This window comes from Protopterus annectens, chromosome 11.part0, assembly GCF_019279795.1.
Source record: "Protopterus annectens isolate FY-2018-M chromosome 11.part0, PAN1.0, whole genome shotgun sequence".
Lineage (NCBI taxonomy): Eukaryota > Metazoa > Chordata > Ceratodontiformes > Protopteridae > Protopterus > Protopterus annectens.
The window spans coordinates 308,259,309-308,284,886 of NC_056745.1; the positions used below are offsets into that span (position 1 = coordinate 308,259,309).

The 25,578-nt window shown below is 39.1% G+C and overlaps 1 protein-coding gene across 1 annotated transcript in view; it reads left to right on the forward strand.

The window, feature by feature from the left end:
- The window catches only part of CFAP54 (cilia and flagella associated protein 54), a 2,749,537-nt gene that overhangs the window by 828,695 nt on the left and 1,895,264 nt on the right, over positions 1-25,578 (forward strand). Inside the window, exon 22 of the mRNA XM_044087198.1 lies at positions 9,923-10,044. Coding sequence (XP_043943133.1) covers positions 9,923-10,044 — 122 coding nt within the window. The remainder of the gene's footprint in view (positions 1-9,922; positions 10,045-25,578) is intronic.

The following is a 25,578-nucleotide window of genomic DNA, read 5'->3' on the forward strand; positions in this document are numbered from 1 at the left end:
TTGCTTCCTCTAGTGGGAGTAAGAATGAGCTGGTCCAAGGTATTGGAATTGATGAATTCATGGAAGCATTGGGCCAGTGTATTGGTGCATGAGTAGTTTTCCCAGTTGATGGAGGGATAGTTGAAGTCACTTAGTATGAGAGTGTTGGGTTGGATCCTAAAATTTCCAGGGTGCTTAGGAACATGGAGTGAGAGTCTTGGGACATGGTTGGGGACCTATAGCAGGCTATGACCTGAATCACTGCCTTACCCAATGTTAGCTGTACCTGAAGTATCTCAGATGCATTATGCTGGGCTACTAGTCTGGAGGTGTGCATATCTTTTATGAATATGGAGACACCGCTGCCTTTGGAGCTTCGATCCATGTTCTGGGGCAGAAAGGTGTGGAATGAGTTATAGCCTGGTAGCGCAGGGGTGCTTTCTGCTGCTTTAAACCAGGTCTCCGTTACAGCACAAATGTTGATGTTCTCCATTTTGAGGAGTGCTTCGAGCAAGTGCATCTTGAGATTTAGATTTCTAGCATTAAGCAGCATTACCCTCAGATTGCATTTACTTATAGCTGTTATGGTGGTAATTTGGTCTTTGGAACATCGCCTAAAAAAGACACTCAAGGGGTGGCAAGAGCCTTAGCTCTTGACAGATGCAGGCAATCTCTGGCAAAGCATCGTAGTCTGTCAATCATGTCATCCCAAGCAGACAAACTGGATACCCTTAGAATGACACCAGAAACTTAGCCAATTGTTGAAGTCAATCATTTTCTCCTTGTACTGTGGTATCATTCTGGGCAATGGTAGGATGCTGCTCAGGGCTAGGGTCATACCCACCTGGGCCACATAATCCAAGAGCTCCTCCTTGTCTCTTTTTATGCAGTCCAGGGAAGTGCGTCTCAGGTCATTCACACAAACATGGACAGTGACAGAGTCATACTTGTACTTGTTGTGGAGTGACCTGATTGCATGTGTTATGTGTCAGATTCTAGCACCTGATAGACAGCTGACTGTTACCTTCTCCTTATTCAACCTAGTGAGTGGGACATCAGTGTGCCTCACTATCGAGTCACCTATGATTAGTGTATTGGGCATGCTGCAATATTCCTTCCCTCCCTCCTATCCCCCTAAAAGACCTTTTCCCTGTCTGGATGGCATCCTTCCTTTATGCTTAGGCAATTGTCCAACTGGGCAGTCATTTCTGAGATCTGTGCATACGGACGTCACATTTATGGCCCACGGTTTATGGCCCTGTGTGTGACGTCCCATGTTCCTGACAGCAACCAGGCTTAAGCTTTGGTAGATGAGCCGGATGTTCAGGTCGCCTAAGGCAGAGGAACACACATGTGAGAATACTGCAACATGGAAAAGAAGGACATCTGTGGTTATGGTAAGATTTTACACAACTAATCTATATGGCAGTAAATTTTTTCTCTTTGACAAAGGTTTTCTTCAAGATAATAATTCTGTAGATTCAACTTGTTATTGTTTTGTGTGTGTGTGTGTGTGTGTGTGTGTGTGTGTGTGTGTGTGTGTGTGTGTGTGTGTGTGTGTGTGCGTGTGCGTGTGTGTGTGTGTGTGTGTGTGTGTTTAGCCATCTTTGCACGTGTGGAAGTTGTCTGTGTGGAAAAGGAACACAAGCAGTGCTGTAAAGTGCATTAGTCTCAGGGAAGGACTCAAGCCATCTTGTTAAAAACTAAGTGCCTGTCTCTTTGGCCATTAAGTTTCCAGCCATTCTTTAACTCAGTAGCTGCAAATATTATGGGCTACTAATACCCTCCCTCTCTGCCTTGTTTGAGATTAGATGGTACAACTAGTTCTAAGCTAACCCAGTAAGAAATGCAGTGCTTTAGTTAGTTCCCCCATTCCTGATTGTCTAAGACACGCCTAATGACAGAATCCACAGACCTTTTTCATGATTATACTTCTGCAGACTAAAGCATTGTAAAAGGACTTTCTTAGATCTTCTTAGGAAGTATGCTTTGTAGTACACTGTTACTACTCGGGTAGTAACTCTGTATATTGCAGCTTTATGGAGGATGCTACTGTTTTCCTGGATGGCGGCTGTCATTTAGGAGATCCTGCTTTGCTGAAATGCACTCTGTTAAAATTGCCTACTTGCATTTTGGTGAAAAGGAAATCTACTTTTATGAGGAATATAATTAAGTATTACAGTTCTTCTTTAAGACCATCATGCACTCAACTTTGACACTTTAAACTCAAATCGCATGTGCCTTTCAGTCTTGATACACCTTCCTATATACCCCTTCAATTCCTTTTTTAGCAAGGTCCTCTATACCCTACCTCCCCCTCTCTACTCCTAATGCTAATCCCCTTCTTAGTATCCCATACATTCTTCTTACTCTTTCTTTCTTTTCATAATTGACCACCTTCACACCCACCCTCACCTCCTATGACTTTTCTTCCACTAACCTTTCTTGACTTAAAGACAGTCGCTGAGACTAAAGACAATCAAACATCTCGGCTTAGGTTATCTAAATTTGGATTTTCCTGTGAAGCAGTACAATAGTTTGGCACTACCTTTTAAACAGAACATTCCAAGTTACAAGTCAGAATGTATATACTAATTCTGGTACCATTACTAAAAGAGTTCCACAAGGCTCTGTACTTGGCCTGCTATTGTTCCCCATTTTTGTTATTGACATAGCATGGAACCTTCCTGACATAAGACACACAATGTACACAAATACAACTATCAAAAGTGCAGACAAGTCCTGTCAAGAACCTAACTCTAAGACCTTTGAGCATAAGTTCAAAAATCATTTAGGCAACTTAGAGAACTGATATTGCTTCAAAAAATGCTAACATGCTGTATAATGTTTCCTAGCATCTTCACATGTACACTTTATAATATTCAAATTACCACTATTTCTCTATACTTCTCTTTTACCTATTTCAGTACCTTCTCCCCTAAACTCTATCTCAATTATATTCATTCCCTTTCATAAAACCTCTGACTAATTAATTAAAATTTAATTTTTATCATGCTCCTTCTTCTCCCCTGATCTATAATTTCTGCTACTAAAAGTCTGAGCATTCTTATCATTACTAAAATAAGGCAACACATTGTAGAGCATTACTCAAAATTTAATTGTGTCATGCTTCTGTTTTCATAATTTTATTCTAAAACTGCAATATACGCTATATTTCTTTTCATCTTATCTATCATTTTAATTTAGTGTAACAAATGTATTTACTACAAGTTATTGAACAATTATTATGTAATAATGTCATTATTACTTCTATTTCTCCATGGGATGATGCTGAAAAGGGGTTCTCAGCCCTGTCAGACTATCCCTGTAAACAAACATGCATACATACACAAATACACAACTAAGTAAACATAACACTACAAAAAAAAAAACTTTCTGCAGTAAAAAGGCCCAGTTTCCATTATACATTTTTTTGTGATTTCGAGACATATTAGCCACAATGAGGAAAGACCTCAATACTGGCTAATTTGCATGTCTCTTAAGCACTGTTAACTACTGTGAGGGTAGATCAGATCTTTTCTTGCAATAGTTGACAGTAGCCGCCAATGCATCATGTTAGCACAGGCATACAGCCCCATTCACTCTCCGTCATATAGTACGCACATTCAAAAACACACACACACACACACACACACACACACACACACACACATATACCACCTATATCGTACTTGTCCCTTTGTTGTCAGAACCAATGTTTCCTTTTTTATTAATGTTGTACTGTAAATTGAGCTTAATAAGCTCCTCCCTTTCTACACTGCTGCTGATATCTTGAATTATTTATTTGCCTTTTCTTGTGCTTATGTTGAAAAAGTGCATTTTGCCTCTTATTGTCTGTTGTACTGATTTACTTCATCAGAATTCATTATCTAACTAGGATTTTGATAAAGTAGTATATTTTTACATTGGATAAAGTAGTGTATTTTTACATTCTAGCAAGCATTTGTTTTCTTATCAAGGTCAGTGGATTTTCCTTCTAGAGCACTGGCAGGTAGCCTGGTCTGTTTGCATTGAGGAAACACTTGAGATTTTTGCATGCAGTTTTATTGGCTGGAGAGCTTATTAATCAGCTTATCTTGTTTTTAGTGCCTTTATAAATTCTATACAGTTGAGTGGGTCTTGGCTCATTTATACAAAGCAAAGTACTTTTATCATCACACTTTTGTGAGCTGTTTAAGGTATACTGTTGTATCCATATTTTTTAATTTGTTTGTGGTAGCACTTCACTCCAGACACACTGTTACTGTGTTTTTACATTAGGAGGACTGGGATTATTCATCTAGTGAGTAAAGTGTTTACCTGGTCTTTCTGAGCTGAGAAACCCACCAAAGGGTTCCAAGTATTTTTTCTTTGCACGTGTCTGTATTATATACTATGACTGTACTTCAGCAGTCTAAAAAATCTGTACTACTTGCTGCTGGCTTGCATTGTATTTTACTACTGCATTTGTTGCACTTTGTATTTCACACCAACTGCTGCTTTTACTTAATTTAAGAAAAGATCTGTTTCTGCTGTTTTATTCTGTTGCTATTATTAATTCAAGAAAAACTGTGCTGCTTTTTGCACTGTTATTTATTTAATTAAAAAAAAACATTATCCTGCTTTTTTTCTGTTGTTCCGTTGCACTTCTGTCGGCCGTAGTATAGATTGGATTCAGAACGGCTGAATTCAGTTCTGTTTGTAGACTGAGCAATAACAATCAGGACATCTTTTTGTGAAGAATCACCCTGTACCCTTGTGGCAAGAGCATAACAGTAGGACTATTTAATTGAAGGTTACTGGTTCAGGGTTCAGTTTGAGCTATTTCATTGGTGCTGGGATCAGTTTGAGCTATTTCATTGGTTTCTTTGTATTAGCTGTTTTCTCTTGCTTGTATCTTTTTCTCCTTATCTGCTGAGATATCAGGCTCAAACCTTGCATTATGGACTTTCACTTTCCCTCTGTTTCTCCTGCCAGCTTGGTGGACATGGGTTTTTTGAGGCAGTGCAGCAACTGTCTCAACTGCCTCATGTACACTGACAACCCCTTACTCCTAAATCAATCAAGTACAATTTGCGAGAGACGTTTCTACACTAAGAATCTGGAATCAGTGCTGTCATGCATCCAGAACCACAACACTAGACAGGTTGTCAGCTTACAGGCCACGACTCCTATTCATAACATGCACCCAACACATAAACCTTCATATGCAGAGGTATTCTCCAGAAACTTACCTAAACACCAGAGACCTCCAAAACACAAACATGCTACACCTAAAGTTTTAGTTATAGTTGACTCAATAGTGAGACATCCAGACGCCCCAATCACCAGGTTGAACAAGGAGAAGTTACTGTTAGCTGCCTTTCTGGTGCAAGGATTCATAAGATCACACATGCACTCAAGTTTGTCAGCAACAAGTGCCACTATGACTCCGTCATAGTTCATGTTGGTGTGAACGACTTGAGATGTACCTCTCTAGAAAATATGAAGAGAGACATGATTGAGCTCTCTGAATATGTGTCCCAGGTGGGTATGTCCCTATCTTTGAGCAGCACTTTACCCTCACCTAGGATGATACCACAGTATAAACAGAAAATGATTGACTTCAGTAATTGGCTTAGTTTCTGGTGTCATTCTAAGGGGATCCAGTTCCTGTCAGCCTGGGATGATATGAAGGATAGACCATGCTGCTTTGCCAGAGAAGGTCTCCACCTGGCACCTCTAGGCATCCAGTTGCTGGCTAAGGCACTTGCCTCCCCCATAATGCCTTTTTAGGCAAGGTCACAATAACAAAATTCCTGACATGAAAATATCAAACACTAAGAAACTAAGTATTATGTTGCTAAACGCTAGAAGTTTAAATCAGAAACTGCACTTTTTGGAAGCGCTCCTCTCCCTGGAAGATGCTGATGTCTGTGCAGTCACAGAAACTTGGCTCAAGGCCACAGAAAGTACCCTGGCCTTGCAAGGGAGGTTTAGTATCTATCTTCATTATAAATAATTACACCTCTAAACTGGTTAGACAACAAAACTCTATAGAGCTACTCCAAGTCCAAAATACCATGGATAAGACCCCCCCTTCAGGTCATCATCAGTAACAGGTCCCCTTCCATAAACCAAGATGCCCACACAGCTTATTTAGATCTACTTGAGACAATTAAGATACTTCAAACTTTTGAAAGTCAAAAAACAAACCACATTCCAAAAATCGGCCTCGGTTGCAACAAGATGAAGAAAGATAAAAAATTTCAAATAAGCAACTAAGAAGTGCTTACAGAAAGAACTTTAATTTAACAAATAAAAATAAAAATAAATCAGATACATCCAGTGAATCAAGTGCTTTTCTCCAACCATTTGGAGACTTTATCAAGACAGAGCATGCCCCAACTGACAGCAAATTTATAATATAAAGTTAATTACTGAACCAATCAACATCCAGGGTTCATGAATAATTCATGAGCAATGACTATTCCTACAATTTACATCTAATAATGTCAGATAATCCCACATAAAACATTCATCATCCTAAATATTACCCACTATAACACATATAAATACATAACTATAAAATACATTATTAAAATAAAATTGAATATGTGTAAATAAAATCTAATAAAACCTCAACATTTCCTATATGTTGTACACTTCAAATAACCCTAATATATTGTAATATAAATGAATAAATACATGTATAAATAAATACATAATAGATACAGTATAAAATTCACCAATGTATATATATATAAAACATAAAATTAATGCATATGTTTCAACTAATACAAATTACAAGAACATTTCTTTAAAAGCATCATCTGTCTAAAGCTTTTAATCTTAAAAAGCAAGTAATTGCAACAGATTCATTTAAGCCTAGCCATTGAGTTGCATTCGTTTTCAACTGCCATATGGCCTCACTTTTCTCCAAATATAAAGTCCAAGGTCCACCTCTTGGGTCTAGTTCAATAACTTCAATAACAGTGAATTTAAAATCATGTCTGGGCCATTCCATACAATGTTTTGCTAGGGCACTGGTTTCTTTTTGCAGTCTGATATCCCTCAAATTTTCATAAATACGTTTTTTAAGTTTCCTTTCTGTCTTTCCAATATAAAAACAAGCACATTTGGAACAGAAAGCACAATAAACCACTTTCTCAGTATAACAGCTGCACTTTTTTTGTAAATAGACCTTTATACCATTTATGTTAAATTTTGACCCTTCCTTAATATGTTGGTAATAATTGCATGCCCCACACTTCTTCATATGGCCCCCATTCCGAATCTGGTAACTCCTTTCAAAGATGTTCTTTAAAGTTTGTCCCTTTCTATATACCACAATAGGCTTCTCACTTATGCATTGTCTAATGTCATTGCTTGAGGTCAAAATTATCAAATTTTTATCCAAAATCCTGAACATTTCTTTACTGTCAAGATTATAAGAAGTGATAAAAGCTGAACGAAACTTCCCATTTGCTTGCACTTGTTCAACAGGTGTCATAACATTCACATTAACATTGCTGTCCGTATTAATGGAACCAACATTCAGATTTAAAACCATATAACTGTTCCCTTCATTGCCAGAGTGCACCATCTCCGAATTCAATATAGCATGATAAAACCATCTCTCTCTCTTATTAACTATTTCCAACATTAAGTTGTTAATTAAGTCCAATGGGTATTCTCTTTTAAGAAACATATCTTTCAACAGTTCACATTCATCCAAAAAAGAGTCAAAACTAGATACCGTCCGAGCAGCTCTAACAAACTGTCCCTTAACAACTGCTCTTTTTTGCTTGAAGGGATGGCTACTTCCAAAATGTAAAAAAACTGTTTGAATATGTTTCCTTCCTATAAATACATGACTCAAAATTCCTTAAGACTGTATTTTTTGTCAGTTTAACATCCAAATAAGAGATTTCATTGGGATCGATATTATGGGTGAACCTTAAAAAGGCTGTGAATTATTCATGTGAGTTAAAAATTCATTAATCATCTCACTTGGTCCATCCCAAAATATAAAAATATCATCCAAAAATCTCACATACACTTTACAATATTGATAATAAACTGAATTAATAACAAACTTTTTCTCTCATTGTAGCATCACCAAATTAGAGTACAAACCACCACATGGAGAACCCATAGCAACACCTTATTGGAAAAAGGATTATCACAACCAAAAAGTAATGCACACGAACAACTATTTGAACTTGTGTTGAAAAATAACTGTATATTTTTTAATGGTGAATTTTTTATCCAAGCAGTTGGTATTGCTATGGGTTTTATAGTATCTCTAGTGTCTAGTGGTCCTCCAAAACCTGCACTGTCTTTGTTTTCCTTTATAACTGCCCTTAAGGCACATTGTTCAAGTGCTATCTCTGGTGTGTATACACACATATATATATATATATATATATATATTTATATATATGTATATATATATATATATAAGATAGCTACACACACACACACACACACACACACATATATATATATGTGTATATATATATATATATATATATATATATATATATATATATATATATATATATATATATATATATATATATATATATATAGGTCCCTATCATTTGTTCATGTTTTCAGAAACTTCACCTCCATATGGTCAAGACCATATAATTGAATTTTTGAAAACTCAAATCTTTTAAATGGAGATCATGATACAGTGAGGATCGGGAAATTTACCCTTTTCCTCTGTGTAGTGCGATCTTGGAGTTTGTATATATAATTTGCAGGGGGTGTGGGGGGTGCAGGGCAGCTTACCCCCATGCAAAAATATAAAAAAGATAGATTTTTGTGTTTTTTTTTTTTTTTTGATGTTCGAGTTTTTGGAAATTCAATCTTATGGTCTCTCTGATATTTTTTTTGAGTTTCCAGAAAGCTGATCATCTGACATATATATATATATATATGTGTGTGTGTGTGTGTGTGTGTGTATAGCTATATATATATATATATATATATATATATATATATATATATATATATATATAGATAGATAGATATATAAAGAGAGAGAGAGAGAGATGGTTATAGTTGTATATGTGAACATTGTATTGTTTTGTGAGTGTCTGACTTCTTCCTTTGACATCAGTAACTCTTATCAGCTGGAAGATTCCATAAGTCATCCATAGTAATAACATTTCTGCAGATAAGTAATTAATTTTGTCCTTATTTTAATAAAAATAATATACCTTCAGAACTGTAGACTTGAAAAGTAATATGCTAGGTATTTTAGCTGACAGCGTTGAAACAAACTAAGTGTTACCCTCCAAACCACGTCATAAGAAAACCAAAATGCTACATTTTAAATGTATATGTAGTATTAGATGCTCTAAATGTGTACATAGTGTTTCCTTTGACAGAGAATAATGTGTGTTTTTCAAGGCAGGCCTAGTGGTTGTATACTACCAGTCCCAGTACCATGCATATAAAGTTCTAGCATTAATCCTAGAATAGTGCTAGTACATTCTAATGTATAATGGGATACTTGCATGGCAGCATTTTTCTAATGTGTACTGATTTTAGAATTGGTATAATGTGTGCCGAATTTTACACCTTGATAACGTCTACTCTTTATAAATCTTGTAACAATTGTATTTTTCTGCTTATTAAAAATGGGTAATACCTTGAAAACATTATATTTCTTACTGATTGCAAACTCATAATTTTGAAAACTGTCTTCTAACTTTAACACTATGTCATGTTGTCAACAGTAAGTAATGCTGTCAGTATCTAAAATGTTTGCATTAATACTTTTTGTTGATGCCTAAGTGCCTGGATTATAGTTAAAATTTGCCCTTAGATCAGTCCATCCATCCGGTTAATATTTTCCCTGCTGGACAGTCTCTAAGTACTGTGTTGTTGTAGTTTTGGGAATTCATCAAGGAATATTATTTATATGCTTGTTTATTTTTTTAATGAACAGAATCAGATATACTGAAAAAGATCAACAAGAACAAACTGTCAAAAGCTATGTTTCTGGCTCAGAAAGCGTTGGTTGCATCTGAGAAACGGCAAATCAATGTGCCTCAGAAACAACTTATTGAGGTAAGAATCCATTTGTATTTGTCAAACATACATTTCAGAATTTCTGAGAGTATTAGTAATCTCTCAATAATTTGCTTTTTGTATAATATTTCATATTATAACTAGTTATGTCAGGTAATGCAGCAATCACTTCCTTTGCTTGATAGTTATTACTGCATTCTATAGTATACTAAAATTGATTCACTCCAGTTTGCTTCCCACAAAACTTGCCATCTCTACACCTTTCAAATACGACTCTGTCATTGTCCATGTTGGTGTAAATTACCTGAGATGTACCTCCCTGGACTACATGAAAAGAGACATGAAAGAGCTCTCTGATCACATAGCCCAGGCCAGTATGACCCTGAGTAGCATCCTGCCCTCACCAAGAATGATGCCACAGTATAAAGAAAAAATGATCAAGTTCAACAATTGGCTAAGTTTCTGGTGTCATTCAAAGGGGATCTAGTATCTGTCTGCCTGGGATGGCATGCTTGACAAGCCACGTTGCTTCGCAAGAGATGGCTTGCACCTGTCACCCTTAGGCTTTCGAATACTGACCAAGGCTTTTGGCACCCCCATAGTTCCTTTTATAGGCAAGGCTCAAAAGATAAACCCACCACCGTAAATAGCACAAGTAACCAAAAACTGAGGGTAATGCTACTCAACGCTAGAAGTCTAAACCTCAAAATGCATGCACTCGAGGCACTCCTCAGTATGGAGAACATTGATATCTGTGCAGTAACAAAAACCTGGTTTAAGGCTCCAGAGAGCACCACAGCACTACCATGATATAACTCATACCATACTTTTCGACCACAGAACCCACACTAAAACACAAAAGGTGGGGTTGTATCCATATTCATCAAGGATACCCACACCCCCAGGTTAGTGGCGCAGCACGATGCCTCAGAGATCATCCATGTGCAACTAACAATGGGCAAAACTGCAATTCAAATTGTAGCTTGCTACAGATCACCCACCATGACCCAGGACCCCCATTCCGCTTTTCTGGAGACACTGGAAAATATGAAGGTCCTACCAAACACCCTAATATTGGGTGATTTCAATTGCCCAGGCATTAACTGGGAGAACTACTCAAGTACTAACTCCCTTGCCCAACGCTTCCTAGAATTTATAAACTCAAATGCCCTGGATCAACTGGTCAACACCCCCACCAGAGGTGACACCATATTGGACCTGGTCATCACCAACATGGGCGACTGGTGTTCCACACTGGAGGTCAACCCCTTGCTGGTTAGATCACACCATAGACTAACCACTCTGGATATCCACACTCCACCCCCACCCCCAATCAAGGAAACCACCATGAAAAACTTTTCAAAAGCAAACTTCACGTTACTCAAGACCGAGGTGGAAAGGTTCACAGCCCCCATGCTAAAGGACAAGGCTGTCCAAGCTGCTGAATCCCTTACAAATGCACTCTATGAGCACCTGCAAGAATGCATGGATCATGGTATCCCAAGCAAAACCAAGACTCACTCCTCCAAGAAAAGGAAACCAGTCTGGTGGACCCCTGTCATAAACAAGCTATACAATAGAAGGAGGAAACTAGTACAGAAAAGAGTAAATTCCCAAGAAGGAAAGCCATCCCTGATCAGTATCAGCAAGAAACTATGATCCTTCATAAAATCATCCAAGGCTAGCGTCGAAAGAAAAATTGCCAAGGACTCCAAAGATAACCACAAAGAATTCTTCAGCTATGTCAAGAACCTAAGTGGAAACTCTCAGATCTGCTCTGAGTTAGTGCAGAATGGCACAAAATAAACTGAACCGACTGATATTACCAACATTCTGGCAGACAGGTTTAGTGCAAATTTCACACCCTCTCACCCCCTAAAGGGCCCATAACCATACCAGAAGAATTTAAAGCCCCGACAGTTACTGACACACAGGTTAAAACAGCCCTATCCAAAGCCAGAAACACAGCTTCAATGGGACTGGACGGTGTCCCAGGCTGTGTTTTACACGAGCTCCAAAATGAACTAACCCCTCACCTAAATAAACTCAGCCTCTCTACAGTTTACATACCTATAGAGTGGTGCACATCAACAGTTATCCCGCTCCACAAAGGTGGAGCCACAACGGACCCCAGGAACTGTCGCTCTATAAGCCTGACTAGCCTGGTCTGTAGGGCTATGGAGCGCATCATCATGGAACTCATTGAGAACCTCCAAACATTGGACCCTACCCAGTATGGCTTTGTTAAGGGCAGATCATGCCTCCTAAGCCTGGTGGACTTCTTTGAGACAGTTACCAAGGCTTTACACGAGGGAAAGGAGGTACACACAGCCTACCTAGACCTTGCAAAGGCTTTCAACACCATTTCCCATTCTGGTATTATAGACAAGCTCACCAGCCTGAACATAAACCCCTACGTCACGAGATGGGTTGCCAATTGGCTCACGGATAGAACCCACATGGTGAGAGTTGCATGCTGTAGGTCCGACTCTAAACTGGTTACAAGTGACGTCCCCCAGGGCTCAGTCCTGGCACCCCTCCTGTTCGGTATATACTTCTCAGAGGTACAGGCAAGCACAGGAGGACTATGGCTGACCACGTTCACAGACGACTGCAAACTGGGGGCCATAACTGACTCTCCAGCTGATACAGACATCCTCCAGAAGGGTCTCACTGAGATGGACACCAGGTGTCAAAATCATGGCCTCAAGCTAAATGCCAAAAAGTGCATAGTCATCCCCTTTGGAAAAAACAAAGTACCCATGAACTACCACATACGTGGTAGTCCCCTAAATATAGAAAATGCAATAAGGGATCTGGGGACCCAAGTAGATAGTAATCTCTCCTTTGATAATCATATTTCCAAGTTGGTTAGAAAATCCTTCTATGTGGCCCACCTAATCACAAAAGGGTTTGCATCTAGAACAAAAGAGATTATTGTGCCCCTCTACTCATCACTCATCAGACCCATCATAGTTTACAATGCCCCATTTGGGATGTACCTTACAAGACACCTGCAACCGCTGGAAAAACCACATAAGTACCTCACCAAGAGGATTACTGGCCTTAAACAGATGCCCTCTGCAGCCCGACTGAAGAAATACCAGCTGTACTCGGTTGCATTCCATTTACTCAGAGGTGATCGCTGCCTGACATACAAGGCCATGTCCAACCCAGAATTGATGGACATGCTCCACCTAAAAAAAACCAAATCCCCGACAGCCACACACTCTAGGGATCTAAACCTCACCACAATGATAAATAGGACGTGCTGGAGGGATAGATTCCTGTCCCAGAGACTCCCCATGCTTTGGAACAGGATTCCAATCTACATTAGGCAGAGCCCCTCACTAACACTCTTCAAGAGAAACCTTGATGAGTGGATGGGAAACAGAAAATGTACCCGGGGATCACTCCAGTGGCTCTGCTGGACAGAGGCACAGGGAACTATTGGCTCTGCTGGACAAAGGAAAAGGGAATTAATCTAAGGGGGCGGCAAAAACCAACACATTCTGGCTAGGCTTATAGATCCCCTCGGGCAGATAGCCTAGTGCTTACCTATGAACCTAAACACAATGTGACTCTTTCAAAAAATGAATAGTAAAATGAATGTGTAATTTTTGACAGTTCAGTTTCTCTGTCTTGTTATTGTCATGTTTTCCAAACAGGCAACATTTATCTTGTACTTGTTCAAAATACATTTATATAAACTCCATAGGATTATCACTAACAAAACAAAATGCAGCGTGTCTCTAACACATAAATAAAACATGTAATTCTGTCTGGTGTTCCTGTTAAGTTTCATAAAGTGATTTGTAGGAGTACTTTTTTAACAAACAGTGTTCACTGTTGAAGTTTAACATGCAGTTCTTATTCTTATTTATAGTAACATAGCATGCTATGAGGTGAATGCCCAACAAGTAAGGCAAACAGGGCAAAACAAACGATTTTAAGATGAGCCATTGACATATTCTAGATATCGAATTTGGGTTAAGTAAGAGGGACGGGAAAGCTATGACTTGGAAGTATGTAATAGGGAAGAACAGAGGAGAAGTAGCCATTTTAAACCTATCCAATCACTATCTAACACCAAGTTACTTTCAAGACATGAAAAGTTGTATGGAGAGTCCAGAGGGTTTGGAACACTTGTGTTTAGAGTTTATTGTTAGAGAGATTGTCTGAGACTGGAGCAATCATCTCCAAGGTGAAAGTTCAGAAAGACATCTATATTTACTTTTGAAAGTCCTAGTAGGGGAAAACTTGTTTGAACTCAAAGGACTGGGGTAAAAAAAAAAAAAAAAACTGTTATTTTATTTTGCCAAAGTATGTCTTGATGGTGAGGTGCCCTGAATCTGCAAAACAGCTGTGTAACAGTGATTATTCCTCTCATCTTATGGGCTATTGTTTTTATCTTTGAAGAAAAGACTTTAGTGCATGAAAGATTTTGTCTGGTGGGCTTACCAGAGGGTTCATCACTGAAAGACTCTTAGCCTTAAGAGAGACTCTGTGCACTTGTAGTGATTGCTGTCAGCATGGCACAATGACTGAATGGTTTATATTATTGCATGTTGTTTTTTTTTTCCATTTTATTGCCATGTTGATACATTTTGTGGCAAAACATAACCTGTTTTGTTTTTTATTAATAAATCCCTACTGCTTTTGAAAAAAGTGGGTGAATTTGCTTCTTGTAAAATTCATATATATATATATATATATATATATATATATATATATATATATATATATATATATATATATATATATATATGGATTCACTTCAGAAGCTCGAAATACTGAAATCTCGAATTTCAGTATCTCGAGCCCAAGAAGTGGAATCCACAAAACCGCGAAATTCAAAACCTCGAATACCGGAAGTTTTGAATTTCGCAGTTTTACTGCACACACACACACACACACACACACACACACACACACACACCATCCACCACACAAACACACACAATCACTCTACTACATGAAAGCAGGGGGGCAAGCCCCCCTGCACCCACACCCCCCACTTAAATATTCTCACTTCAATGTCGCACTACATGCAAACACACACAAAACACCACCACACAAGCTACTTTCTCTTCGCACACACACATCACAGCAACAAAACACACTGATACACACCACAGCCCCTACCCAAACCCCTTAACACACACACCCACACCTACCTGAATACATAACCATAGCGGAACTTTAGAAGCGCGAAATTCAAAACCTCCGGTATTCAAGGTTTTGAATTTCATGCTCCTAAACTTTCGCTATTATGTGGATTCGGCTTCTTGGGCTCAAAATACTGCAATTCGAGATTTCAGTATTTTGAGCTTCTGAATGGAAGCCATATTTATATATATATATATATATATATATATGTATATATATATATATATATATGTGTGTGTGTGTGTGTGTGTGTATGCATCCATATTAAAATATCTTGCATGGTTCTAGCATTTCATAAAATCCAAAAATGGACTTTTAGTTATGTTAGTAAGAAAAGTAAAATGAAGCCCTATAGCACTCTCACTCATATACTACTGAACGCAGAGAGTCTCAGTCAGCATGCCAGACGAAAAACATGTATGCTAGGATTAAATAAAATCCTCACCACTCATGCTAATTGCCAAACACAAACTGGTCATTTAGCATGATAACTGAGAAAATGTGATTCAGAAACAGGTATAGCCACAATGTAAAAGACCATATTATTGGTTCACTAATTTGTCCCTTAATTGAGCACTAGTGCTGTCAGTCCTGACAGTACTAGTGTTCTGTCTAGCAGCCCATGTACTGCATTAGCAAAGGCACCCCCTGTAATCTGTTTCTCACAAACACACATATCCACACTCCCCTAGTCTGATCATCCAGGCAGAGAGAGAGAGAGACACATACACACACCACACACGCAAGGCTCACACACACATCACACACACACACACACACACACACACACACACACACACACACACACACACACACACACACACACGCACACACCAACACTCCCCATCCCCATATCTGTGCTGAACGTACCAGTACTGCAAACACTCCTATAGTAGTGAATGGGTGACTGCCTTGATTTTACAGTAGTCACTTTTTCCTCCTAGAATAAAATGTTCTTGGCCGATAGATTACCTGAATTACAGAGCCAGTCAAATCAGGAGCCTCAGACAATTCCCTTCTCCTAGACAGCTGCATTAGCATGCAGATTTGCCTGTGAATCTGCTTTCTGCACTGAACCCTCCTCAAGGGACAATTTTCAGAGCTAGAGTGGTCTCTGAATTAAAAAAGGATTAGCACAATGCAGAAACCTTCTAAGCTATGGTAACCTTTCCAATTGTGTTGGTAACCTTTCCTATTGTGTTAAGTCTTTCTGGATCCCAAAGGTAGTCTATAAAGGTTCTTTATCAAGCTGTTTTATGAAAATAATGGGTATTCAAAATGAAATTTCAGCTTTCAATGTGCTACAAATAAATTTGGGCAAAGCTGGCCTGCATCACTTAACCATTAACTTGTTGGTAGCCAACATAATTAAATTACACAATTTATGTTGCAAGACCAATTTTAACAAAGTCAGTGCAGCCTATATTCTAACAATGATCCATTTTATGAAACCAGTGTTCAATGGCATTTAGTCCTTTCTCATTATTAATATTTGTATAGAATGACTTGATATCAAGATATAAGCAACCAACCACAGCAGAAATAGTCAGCCATGTAGGGTTACATTTGGCTCCTAACTCAAAATAATAGGATGTATGTAAGGATCTTGCATATCTTTATGAATTTTGGGAAACCAGAACAGAACAGCCTGTTGGGGTGTTCAGCTTTGCAAAACTGATATTGCATGGGGGAATCATGCAATGCCATAAGATTAAAATTTGTGGAGCTTATATATTACAGATTTTTCCTTTTGCCTTGTAGTTCTTATTACTGGTTATGCTGGAGCCTGTGAAGACATCGCTCAATGTCTGGAGGGTTGGGAGTTATATTCTTATGGAAACCTGTCAACTCATTTGTATTATTTATAATGATTTAATTTCTCTAATATGAAATGGGGCAGAAAGTTGTAATATGCTAATATCAGTGGTGTAACATGTAGCACACTTGCTTTTGATGTAGAAGGAGGGTTTAAGTTCTATTCCCACACCTGTTAGCTGACGCTGCAGTGCAGCATAAGGGTGGTGCTGCACTCCTGAGTGTGCCATCCTTTGAATAAGATGTTAAACTGAGGCCCCAGTTCTTGAGTTAGTGGTAGCGCAGGTGTATGTAAAAGATCCGATGGGACCTATCAAAAAGAGTAGGGGAAAGTGCTTGGATGCTCTGGCTAAATTTCCCTGAGTACTATAAATACCAGTGCAGGTCTCTCCTGAAAAGTGGCTACCTGCCTAGTGGGGACTAACCTAGTCAACAAAGGATAAAAAATAAAAATATTTAATATTAGACTCATATAGGCATGAGTATTTTGTCCTGTCTCCTCAAATGTGTCATGTACTTTAGTTGCATCTTCATTTCAAGTGCTTTAGTTTTATCCCGACTTCTGAACTCATTTCTTCTGCCTCTTTTGGGAATGGAAGACTATAGTGCTTAAATTTTATCTCTTAATATAAACACAACACAACTAGTTTAAGCTAATTTTATAATTTTAGTACTGTACTAGGTAGGCAGCATGAGCAGTTCCCTAGACTGGTACCCTTCAACCATAGTTGAGCCATAAAAATAGGTTTTCCAACAGCTGAGTACAAAAAACAAAACAAAACAATGCAAAGTAAAACATGTAAACAAACAAAAAAAAATTGTACTTCTGTAACTGCAGCAAGCTGATTGTTAGTACTTTAGCAAGCACCTTGCTACTGTTGCTAGTGCACACTGCGCTTCACTGCAAACCCCTGTGCACCTAACAGTCATGCTCCCTAGCAGCTTATGCCTTGGGCAGCCACGATCTTCACTTTACCCTAATTACAACTCTGTCTTTGGAAGCCTTACTTGGCTGTCTGTCATCAAGTTCCAGGTTATAGCTATTAAGCACATGTATCCTAGTGAAGTACCTCCTATTAGAAGATTACTTCATTATTACTATTGAACTGTTCGGAGTGATAGTGGACGATAATCTTACATTCGACTTGCATATACAAAATTGCTTAAGAAAAACTTATCAAAAATTAGGGATGCTTTACAGAGCCAAAAATGTTCTCATTGATGGGACTAAAACTACACTTGCCACTACTTGTCTCCTCCCCACTCTTTTTTATGGTGCTCACATCTTTACTAACCTCCAGACTTCACTGAAATTAAAACTTGCACAATGCTAAATTTGCAGCACATACACCTTTCAGAACCCACCACTGTATAACACTGAAAAGCCTAAATTTGTTAAAACTGCCACATCAACTAACATATACACAATTTCTTACAACCTACAAAATTATCCAGCATCCATCTGCCTGTCCGGGACTGAAAAACATTCTACACAACTATGTTCCCATTGCGATCAAGTGACCAAAATCTCCTGTCTGTCTACAAACCTAGCAAATCTGCTGGGCATTGTCTGTACTCTTACAAGGTTGCTAAGGCCTGGAACTTACCTTTATCCATTAAGTCTATACCCTCCCTCCCATCTTTCAAAACCACTCTGAAAGAGTTCCTAGATAAAATATGATTCTGTTCTTGCTCAAAACCAAGATAAACTATATCCCTAAATGTGAACAAGTACCTTTTCATTCCTTATACCTCCTTGCTCTCCCTTCTTCACTTACTTCCTTACTGCTATATAATTCTCTTCTCTGACTTTCTCTCTAAATATACCTTAAGTCTGTTCTTCCCTCCACTTTATATTGCAATTCCTGTTTGTATTAGACTAACTTACCTCTAATTTTTCTACAAACTGTCTAAAATTTCTCTAAATATTCAATGATTATCATATACTTTCAATAAATTCTTAACCAACGTTTTTATGTGTGATTTGTTATAATTATTTAAACTACAAATGTTTCTGCTTTATTTTTGAAGATTGTAAAATTATTGCTCTTAAAATGTTTTGTAATAATTTGGAGCTTTTCTCCCCAAGCCTTCTCTGAAAATGGGTTTCTATCCAGTCAGACTTTCCTTTAATCAAATGTCAATAAATAAATTGCCTCTACCAAATATCTAACTCACAGATGCCTGGCCTAAAATGATTTTAAATAGGCTTTTTTGTTAGTTTTTTGGCCTATTTTTAACCCCCTCGTCTCCCTTCCAACACATTGATCCATTTCTTCCACATCATTGGGATAAAGTCAGCTGAGATAAACCATCATTCAGGCAGCTTTCAGAGGTTGTTCAGCTTTTTGTTTATTGGCACTTACTCCAAACTTGAACTCAGCCAAGCTCCAGGGGAAGTCATGCAATGAGCTAACAGAAAAGGCTGTCTCCTTCACTTACTTGCAAGAGATGTACCTCCAAGCAGTCCCAACCCTATTAAACTCATGAATGGGGGCTCCCCCAGTCTCCATAGGAGGAAATCACACCAACATGTGCTCCAGAGTGCACACAACTCTCCCCCCACTCCCTAGAGAGGTGAACTGACCACACCCCTTCACTCCTCTGCCCCTCTGTTTGGCTTCTGCAGTGCTGTAGCCGCTAACTGAACCCTGGTCACCTAGGCTGCAGTAAGGGCCCCATCCTTCTGTGCCATGAAGCCAGGTGGCATATGATTTGTAATAGCTAAACCAGTCTTCTAATTTTAAATGGTGCTACTACAGCTGCTTTATGTTACGTCATGTTATAGGGTGTCAGCAAAATTGGATTTGCTTGTTAACTTATTTTTTTCAGTGGTAGTCTGTTAGCCTTTCATCAATCCCTTTAGATTTTTTTCATCTTTTAAAGTACAGATTAAAAATAAAATTGCAGTATTTATCTTAGTACAGATTGGAGTAGTGCTTGTAATTGTAGTGATGTTAAGTATTCTTGCAAACCCAAGGAGCAGTATTATTAATATTTAAGTTTATGGAAGTTCATTTTTCAGGCGGTGTAGTTTACGTTGTGTTTTATTTGAACTTTCTTGTTTTCAACTAGGTACTATTGGAGATAATAAGATCAGATCCTGGAGTAGGGAGTCTTGCTGTTTTCAGGTTTATTGTATTTATTATCCTCATGAGATTTGTTTTACATATTACTTGGGGTTTCATTACAGTGCTTCTAAAATGGTACAGGTACCGGTGTCTTATGAAACTACTTAACATTAAACATTTCCCATCTTACAGGGAAATCAGGCAGGCATCTATTAAGTATTTTCCTTCCAAAAATGTATAGTACATTACAATATCTGTAGGTGATTCAGAACTAATTGTATCATCTTGGAATATGCATGGCATACAGGTGATCCCTAAGGGACAGCTTTGCTAACAGGTGTTTTACAATAAGGAAGTAACTGTTTCAGTCAACAAATCGCATATGTGCTTCCCAAGCTGACTAACCATCCTTTGTAAAATTCCAGCATATTGAAATAATTTATTTTGCTAATATTTAAATATGTAATATGGTCCTGTTCTATAATAGAGAAGATATGCCATGGCATGACTTAGAGCAAGAAGCAAGATTATTAACTTGGTTATTTACTGCATTGTCCATGTTCTTATTCCAAATTTTCATGTTATCCATTTCTAATTTTGTTAGTTAGCATAAATGTATTCTTAGGCATCGCAGTATTTTTTCTGTCAAGGAATGTTTCCTCACTATCAATGAATTGTATGCACGACTGTGCAAAGATTCAGTAGTTAAATGTTGAAATACTTAGCTAATATTCAGTAGTTAGACGCTCATATGTAATGACCAATTTACAGTCCTTTCTCATATTTTATGAGATCTTTCCAATGGAAATAGTATGGAAGGACCATATCACTTACCATAATGCTGGATCATCATTATCTCTAGTCTGTCTACTTCAACATCACACCCATCTTCTCCCTACAAATTATCATTTCCTGGATTTCTGGACAGACCTGCTAGACTTGATCCTGAAGACTATTCTCCAGTTATTTCTTACACTCACCAATATTCATATGCATTAATGGCCAAACTCGATCTGAGAGCTCTGAGGGGACTCAGGTGCATTATGGAAGATGGAAGAGCTCAAGCTCTGGATTGAGCAAAAGTTGCCAGGTTTGTTCTGCTGTGAGGAGGATATCCAATCAGCCAAAGGAGATGGACTAGGGTTAACAAAGATCAAGTGTTGTGGCAAGTGTATAGCTAATCATTGCTTTCCCCATTAAAAAAGTCTGCTAATTGCTCTTACTTGCTTTTTCTTTCCAGTAATTGTGGAATTTGTGCTCTTACTGGCTTTTTCTTTCCAGTAATTATAGAATTTGGTTTATATCTCTCTGGATATTTTAGGACAGAATTTTTGAGTCTTTGATAACTGGTTATAAGTTTTTTTTCCTTACACAATGTCTGAGAAAGGTTTTAAAAAGTGTGAAAAATGTGGGCATAAAATGTCTTTTTTGGATGTCTACTATTTGTGTCTTTACTATTTAAGGCCTGAAAACCTTTACCAAAATTGCAAGATTTGTAGTGGGTTCAACCTCAGAGCTATAACAAAACAAAAACATAAGTTAATTTAAAGGGTTTATTACCAACTCCCTTTTCTCAAGCTATTTCTGGAGTTCAGTCTTCCAAGACTAAAACCAAGGACCCTTCAAAACAGTCTAGACTGTTGGATCCCCCTGCATCTACTTCCTCAGAACCGAGGAAAAAGAAGGAAAAGATAGATCTGAAGTTCCTTGGGAACCAACCATCTTCAGATCTGATCAGATACGTCTCAAGTCCAACAGCATCTGATCTGAAGAAACATACTCCTTATCCAAATTGGTTGGCTACGAAGCCCTCGCCACGGGCTATCTACTTGCCCAGCGTAGATCTGAACCTTCCAGGGTGCCGTCCCTATTTTTGGAATGGCACTCTAAATTGCCTTCAGTGGTATCCTCGTGTTCCTCCAGAAGTCTCATGGAGGCAGCTGTGGAAAGGATGATGAGATTCTTCACGGAATAATTTCAGAAGGGAGTTCTCACAGTTCCTACCCCTTTGGGTCAGGAACACCATCCGTCTACTACTAACTGATAACAACTCCTTCTCTGACCCAATGTGTGATGTTAGAGTCCTCTCATCTGAGCATTCTGGGCCCTTCTTGGTCAGATCCAAAGAGAATATTGTCTTCAGATCCAACTGTTACTGTGAATGCACCAGCCCAGACATCTTCGGATCTGGATGACTCTTGGAGCTGAAGCTTTCAGGTCAGATGCAAGGGGGTAGCATCAACTCTGAGGTTTTTGGAGCCATACCCTTCCTCTTTGAGCTTTGGCTCTGGATAGCTTGCCTCTGGCTTCCACCTTGGGTGGACTGCTTTCAGAGGGGAAGGAGGTGATGGACCAGAAACTAATTTTCTCAGCTCCATTGACTTCCTTTTCTGTGGAGCGGTCTGCCTTTGATGTTATAAAGAGGGTTTTCTCTGCTCCAGCAGGTCAGATGGGTCCTTCCCACTCAGATCCACCCTCAACCCCTCAGATGACTTTGCACTGTAATCCTCAACTTTCTACTCCATGGGGACAGCCTGCCCAAAGCTGCCAGTCTTCCCAGCAGGGTATTGTTATCTCTTCTGACACTTCTCTGGATCATCCCACCGAAGAAGTCCCTAGGACAAGGAAGTGCAAGAGGAGGCACTTGGACTCTCTTCAAGAGTCTATTACTGAGGATACTGACTTTGATGAAGGGGAAGGGTCTTCCAAATCATCACCAGATGATGTCTCATTTAGGGACATTTTTGAAATCCTTAAAGAGAAGGGTAGTTGGTCTGCCCAAAACCCTTCTCCTGAGGAGATAGTATTTCTGGAAGCTTTCAGGACAAGGCCCATCTACCTCCTTGGTTGCTCCTCCCACTGATGAACTCATTGATTTGGTTTCTAGGGAGGCATGGAAGGAACCTGATATGATTGAGCCAATCCCCAAGAGACCAGACTGGATTCTGGCTCCACTGGTAGGAAGAGAATATTGGAATGAAGAGGTTCCAGTTAATGCAGTGGTTGTGACTGGAGCTAAAAAGGAGGAACTCACAGAACAGAGTTCCACTGTCCAGCCCCCTAATCTCAAATCTAGGGTGCTGGACAGATTTGGGAAGCAAGTTTATGCTTCAGCAACTTTTACTCTCAGATCGCTGAACTATGTGGCACACTTCACAAGACTGCAAAGGGACCCGATCAAAGACCTTTCAAATTCCCTTTCAGTGAGCACTACTGCTGAGGCCCAATCTTTTGTGGCTTCACAGTTGGCTACCTTTCAATCTATTCCACATTTATCCATGAGGCTCATCTCACATGCTGCAGAAGGTGACACAAGGGCCACAGGTTCAGGTATTTCCATTAGGAGGCATGCTTGGATTGCACCTGTGTGATTTTGCAGAGTCCTTCAAGTCATCATTCATCAATGCTCTCTTTAACGGCTCTTCTTTGTTTGGCCACACTGTTAAAGACACACTCTCCAGGTGTAAAAAAGATGGAAAGACCATCTCTGCACTGGGCTTATGTTTTTTGACCCCTTTTCCAGGAAACAATGGGAAGGTAGAAAGATGTAGTTCAGGAGGTCTCAGAGTCCTTTCGAGGACACACATGGAGATAGTTCCCCCAGAGTCAGAGGGGGAGCTATAATGGTAGGAGATGCCCCCATGGCAGAGGAGGCCCATAAAACTGAGGGTCTAGAGATTCCTTTTCTGACAGTCCCTTTCAGCACTCCTGAAGGGAGGCCAGATTGCATTCCTCTGGAGACAGTTAGGGGTTGCTTTTCTCTGCACCAGGAACCCTGGTTAAACATAATAAAAGATACTGTGTTGCAGAGAATTATTTCCAGAGGTTATATTATTCCCTTTTCCCTACCACCTCCGTTATCCAGAAAAATCCCAATCAGAGGGATGCAGCAGTACTAGAAATTCAAAAGATGCTAGAAAAGAGTCATCCAAGAGGTCCCTTCAGGCCAAACAGAGTCTGGAACTTGGTCAAGATTATTTTTAGTGCTAAAGAAGACAGGGGACTGGAGACCAATTTTGTGTCTCAGTGTATTGAACAAGTTGGTTCAACACACAAAGTTCTGGATGATCATGATTCAGTCCATTCTGCCCTTTCTGGGGCAAGGATGACTGGATGTGCTTAACAGACCTTCAGGATGTGTACTATCACATAAAGATGTACAGATGATCCAGAAGGTACTTACACTTACGGCTGGAAGCCAGTCACTATCAATTCAGAATACTGCCCTTTGGCCTCACCACAGCCCCCAAGTGTTCACCAATTACATGTCAGCGGTACCAGCTCACATGAAACTGCAAGGATTCCAGGTGCTTTCATATTTAGATGACTGACTCATTACCATCCCAACCAGGCATCAACTGATAAAGGCACAAGATCACATGCTACAAACGTGCTCAAATCTTGGAATACCATCAAGTACAACAAGTCCCATGTACACCCAACCCAGACATTGGAATTCATAGGAGCAGTGTTCAATACAGTATCTATGGTAGCATCTCTTCCTTTTTCAAGAGTGCAGACAATAAGGAAACATGTCAGGAATATAATTTGTGGTACCAGACTTTCATTCCGCTTGATTCTGCAAGCCCTGGGATCAATGTCAGTGGCAGCAATTTTAGTTCCTTTAGCAAGATTCCACATGAGAATTCTACAATGGATGTTAGCAACTTGTGAGTATGTGTTGCTGAAGGTAAGAAAAGCAGCTTTGGTGGGGTTTATGTATAGGGGTTAAGAGTGTGTGAGGTGATGTTATGTTCTGTAGGAGGTGCAGTGCAGGTAGTAGTATGACAGGAATGATTAGAGGACTTAATCATTCCTGTCATACTTCTACCTGCACTGCTCCTCCTACACAACATAACATCACTATTCCTTGACCTTTCTAAGGCTTTTGACACTGTCTCACACACACTGCTGCTTAATAAACTTGTAGACCCAAACTTCTCTCCTGATACAGTTGCATGGTTCTCTAGCTATCTCTCTGATAGGCCGCAGTCAGTGTGATGGGACTCAGCACTATCTACCCCTCTCTCAGTAAGAACTGATGTTCCCCAAAGTTCCATTCTTGGACCTCTACTCTTTAATATCTTCACCAACTCACTCCACTCCTCTTGTCCTCAATCTAACATTGTCCAATACGCAGATGACTCTATAGTCATAAGTATTGCTAATTCCCCCTTAGAACTCCTAACAAATACCCAGACATCTTTCAACTCAGTAGAGACATGGCTCACTAATAATCAACTCATCCTCAACCCTAAGAAAACAAAATTACTACTCTTTCTTTCTAAATCTGCAAATCACATTAAACTTTCCTTCTCCATAAGGTCTCTAAACAATACTCCTATAGAAGTTGAAACTAGCACAAAACTCCCTGGCATTACCATTGACAACCAACTAAAATTCAATCTTCACATTAACAATTGTATCAACAAAAAAAGACCAAAAGCTAGGACTATTGTACAGGAACAACAAATTCCTAACTACTGAAGCTCAAGATTTCTCTTACCCATGCCTACCT